Here is a 5,141-nt window from a genome sequence, read left to right as displayed (position 1 = left end):
ATGATCATTGACGGGGAGAAATGGGCCTGCGAGGCTTGCGTTCGGGGTCACCGTGTTAGCAACTGCCAACACTCTGGTAAGTCAATCTCCAAGCTCGGTTTTTGGTGTTGTTGTTTTATGACGGTTGATCACTTGCGATTGAGTCTCTGGCAACTACCCCAAACACAGACATTTGCGACTAACCAACCGGCTGGCTGCAGATCGTCCTCTTCAACACATCAACAAGAAGGGACGCCCCATTACCCAATGCCAGCACTGTCGCTCAATGCGCAAGTCTCGCGCTGCTCACGTCAAGTGCGACTGCGGCGAGAAGACCAGCAAGTGTACTCACTTGCAGCCTACCGTCGAAGGTCATCGAGGTGAGTTGCTCTTAAGCGATGAGCTTTTATAACTTCGAGAACACATTCCTCTAACAGGATTTCTTCCTCCGCATTCAGAGACTTGCTGCTGCAATCATGGCGGTCGCTGCACTTGCAGTCACAAGAGGGAACCTGGCCTCGACACCGTCCCCGAGTCCGACTCCGACAAGGAAGCCATTGCTCCTCGACCTAAGCCGCCAATCCGCAGGCGCCGAGCCAACACTGTTCACTCAGACGGAATGTTGACTTTCGATGAGAACGGTCATCACAAGCCCGCGCACAAGCACAACAAGGCCTCTCAGAAGTGCGGGCCTTACCAACTGAGTCGTGTAAACTCATTGCACAGCACCAGCAGCCTGGGAAGCCACTCGCCCGAGCGAGTCGGCGACAACCCCCTCAAGGACCCTATCTCTGGTCGCGCAGGTCCTGTTCGCCAGCAGCGACTCGTCAAGTCTGAGGCTGCATCCCCGCTCATGAGAGGCTCATCCGGCTTCCAGCACCTCAACGATCAGCTTCCACCCCTGGACCTGTCCACCATCTCTTATCCCACATACGACCCCAGCCGCAGTTACGACTTATACAACAATGGCGACGCACCCATTTTCAGTGCTGGTCTGAGCACAGCATCTGTTGACTGGAGCCACATCGATACGGACAAATTCGCTCCCTCCAGTTACAGCCAGGCAGGCGCTCATAGCTTCAATGGCATATTCGACTTCCCCACAGGATCTGAACCCGCCCCTACGCTGGCGGCGACAACGTCGACGTCTGGTGAAGTATCTGAAGTGGAAGACAACTTTATTGCAGGTGACAGCGACGGTTTCGGGACCGGGAGCAGCAGCTTTATACATCCGGCAAGCTACCTGCCGTCTACGGACTTGACATCGATTGACTACGACAACTTCGCCAAGTCGTCAGCCAACAAGTTCATGACGGCACCCTCTTCTTTCGACGACGGCGGCCCGATCGCCGGTGGGTCCCTGACATTCGACGACGATCCGGCCTTCTGGGGCCAGCAGTTTAACGACGGCGTCGCTACATACACGGAATCACCCGACGGCTTGCCTCAATTCAACCCTGATTCTTGGACGATACAATAAGGCTTTTTGTTGCGAGCAAGTTTCGATGCTTCTACGCCAATGATATCCGGCTCAACGATTTTAGACGGCAAGCACAGGCGCAAGGGATTCAAGCATAAGAGGGATATGATCTCACAAGAGGTGGACGGCACGCATGTGTAGCCGGCCATCCACGATCGTTCTTCTGGAGTCGGCGCGGAAATCTTTTTCACCATTTACTACTTGACAGCATTTCTGGGGTGGTTTCTTATGTCACGTTTGGTTCGGTATTGAAAAACAAAAAAGAAGGGGGGCGGCTCATAAAAGAGGGTGTCTTGCATCTCGACATTATCATGATTATTTACAACAGGCGTCTGGCACGTGGGGAGCATCTTGGTGAGGTTGGAGGCGTGGTCGACTGGATACAGACAACGAATTACGTACGGAGGACCTACAAACCTGCCCACTGGGCAAGGTATGACAGGGACCGTCCTATTTCATGACATTTACGTGTTTTATTTTTCTGATGCACATGATGAAGCGGTACATAGAGGCTCAAGCGACATAGAATCCTCGAAGGCTTGAGGGTATATAGAGAGGACTGGAGCAAATGGAATCCATATGCACACGCTTAGACGCGCACACATAAACAAGGGCGACGTTGAATGAGACTGTTGCGATTAGGAGACACATCCATGAACGGTGAGGAGCAAAGTCGAGGGGTTCATTTCCGTTTCAATTTGAATTTCATGGCTGCAGTCGATGGGAGGAGGACAGGACACAGGATGACGACTGCAACGAGATGAGAGAGGGGCCCAAGGCAAAACAACTTAATGAACCAAGCTACGTAGTTTCGATGAAGGGCCCCACTTGATCAGATAAAAGGGCCTGCAACGGCGATTGAGTTATGCGGGATTCTATTCGTCGTTCAGGGGGTGTTTTGTTCTCTTAGACGAGCGAGGGCTGGCTTGCCGTCGCCCAGTGATTTGGGGCGGTTGACGGGATTCCTGCGTGGTCACTGAGTCCGTCCCACGATGGTGTCTGAGTTACCATGGGTAGTACTGACTGACTACCTTGCGCATGCAGTGAGCTTGAGCAGCAGCAGCAGCAGCAGCAGCAGGACTTGACAAGGCAAGGCGAGGCAAGGTACCTACGGATACGTGACGTGCTGGTGAGTGTGCCGTGCTGTGCCGTACGGCGGCAAGCAACACCAATAACCTACAGGGTACCCGTTCCTAGAATACAACAGCAACGTGAAGTCGAGCAGTGAACGGTGATGTAACCTTCGGGGGGGTTAACGAACAGGGCAGGGCAGGGCAGCAGACAGAGAGAGGGGGGCAGGGACATGGAAGTGACTGACTAGGGCTTCACGAACCCAGGGCCCTCGTGGGGCAAGTGTTTTTTTGGCTGGGTGGTGGTGGTGGTGGTGGTACTGGTAGGCTGTAGCTGCACGTTCCTGCATATCATCGGCTTGTGTCGCCTCGCCGTCCATCGCCCATCGGCTTCTGGTGGTCTCCGTCGTGACGGTTGTTGAAGAAGGTGACGGGAGCCGGGCAGGGTCTCTGAGTCGGATATGAGTCCGATCCGACTTGGGTGGTGGATGGTGCGTCTAATGCCATGTGTCGAGCGCGAGCTGCTTGCCCTGTGAGTCTGGAACACATGTCGATTACCTTGGGTCAATAGGTATCTACAAGTAAGGTACGGATATGTCCATGGATGCCTTTGGTGAAGTTATCTACAGCGAGGAGTACATGCCGCTTAGGGTAACCCGTAGCCTACCTACCTTGGACTGCCAAAGGTGCGATGGAAGCGCGATACACCCGCCATACAGGCACACAGGGCATCACAAGCCCCAGGGCCAGGACAGTTCTCAACCAGTGGCACTTCGTTTCCCCCAGTTGCAGTTGGAGCTGCAGCTCGTAGCTGGTGCACACCCCCACCGACAGCGGAAAGCTCCCACCCACATCCACATCGGCGTCCGTCCTCTTCGTCCACGTTCACGTCCACCATCCACTTCCCACTTCACCCACCTGCCTCCGATGAGCCCGTGCACCCCGGTCAGTGCTGGCTCCGAGATCCGGAGATGTCGACGGACGGCAATGTCCTGGAGCGCTCTATTATTCGCCCGAAACGTCTCAACGAAAGCCGATGAACATACCAGAATCCAGACTTACTGCCGGTGTGGCTGGTGCAAGTATTCGCGTCGTGCGGACGCTGGCGTTCGCTCACTTCAGTGTCGTCGACGGTTCGTCGTTGACGACTCGACTCAGAACCGATAGTAGGGATGATGATGTGATGGTCCCCGTCCCCCCGTGAGTGTGTCATCACCTCTTGTCAGCGCCCGGCGCGGCTCTCGGCGCCTTTTCCCACCCATGTGGATGGGGGGAAGGGAGTCGAGGGTGTGGCCAGGATGGAGATGGCAATGGAGGAGGAGGAAGGGGGGCTGTACAAATCTCCGCCAGAGAAGACTGATCTCCGTTGCTCGGGACGCGTTTGACAAGGTCGCCTTTTTTCCTCTCCAACGGCAAACAGGGCGTCTGAATCGCGGCTACTGAAAATCAATCATCTGCATTGTCAGTCATGCACTCCAGTGAAGCACGACCGACCGACCACCACCAGTGAACCACTGACAAGTCTTCGGCCGATCGACTTGCCTTTCGGATACGGCAACAGATCAAGAGTCGCTCGGTTTCTCCCCCCATCCCTCCATTTCAATCACATGGGGGAATACCGACATCTGAACAGCTGGGACGGATAAGACGGAAACAGGAAATAGGCGGGATTCCAATTATGTTGACATCACCGCTGCCAGTCAGCCTGCTTCTGCGCTCTCCTTCGCCTTCGTCTTGTTCCTCGCGTGCTCGCCTCTCTCGCCATCTGAGTTCTTGCGTCCGAAATCAGCACCATCACCACCACATGGCTCGTGTGCCCTTGCAAGTGCGCCGCCAGTCAGTAGCGTTTGGTAGAGTCACCACCTAGCGGAGAATTCCCATGTGCGTGTCAAGCTCGGTCCAAATCCAACGACGGGGGCCCAAAAAAGGGTCGTGATCTCCTCCTAGCTGAATATTACACCGCCTTCCAGTCCCAGCGGCCACGAGGGGCCCGTCCCCCCCCCACCCCCCCCCCCATAGCAGAGTCTCCATGTTGCGCTGTGCTGCCATCCATCTGGCGCGTCAAATCCTCCATGGCACCCACTTAATTAGCCCACCCACCAAGATCGTGATGCCGAGCTCAAGGGCAGGGCAGTGTAGAAAAGCACAGGCACGAGGCTGCTCCGCGCGCTATTCCACCCAAACCGAACAGTTGCGGTGAAGGGATAAGGCTCCGACGACGATGTGGGTGTCATGGGTGAGGGTCGCAGCTGTCAGAGGGAGACGAAGACCAAGACGGCACCAAGGTTCACGCTTGCAGGGAAACCATTGTACATTACTTTTCATATTAATACAAATATCGATCCGCCCAGGCGGTACCGCAACGCGCCAAACACGGGCGAATTGAAGCCCTGGATAGGATCACATTGGTGGACACATGCTGTCTCTCTCTGGCCACGGTGCTGACTCTTGCTTGCTTGCTCTTTCCTGGACTCCATCTCTCCATCCAGCATTGACCTCAAACACCAGCGATTGCGCTTCTATCACTGATTCCAGGCCAACACATCATTCCAAGCAGACATGAATTCTGCACGATGATTCCATTCCGTCACCACGTTCCTACAAGCCTCTTC

General features: G+C 55.1%; 1 protein-coding gene across 1 annotated transcript; it reads left to right on the top strand.

The window, feature by feature from the left end:
* CkaCkLH20_06414 (copper fist DNA binding domain-containing protein) lies at positions 1-1,459 on the top strand (the record flags this gene model as incomplete). Its single annotated transcript, XM_038889131.1, has 3 exons — positions 1-76; positions 201-359; positions 417-1,459. The coding sequence occupies 3 exons, from the start codon at positions 1-3 to the stop codon at positions 1,457-1,459; spliced, it is 1,278 nt and encodes a 425-aa protein (XP_038745429.1).
* Positions 1,460-5,141: the final 3,682 nt, after the last annotated feature.

This window comes from Colletotrichum karsti, assembly GCF_011947395.1.
Source record: "Colletotrichum karsti strain CkLH20 chromosome Unknown Scaffold19, whole genome shotgun sequence".
Lineage (NCBI taxonomy): Eukaryota > Fungi > Ascomycota > Sordariomycetes > Glomerellales > Glomerellaceae > Colletotrichum > Colletotrichum karsti.
This window is presented reverse-complemented; position numbering and strand designations above follow the sequence as displayed.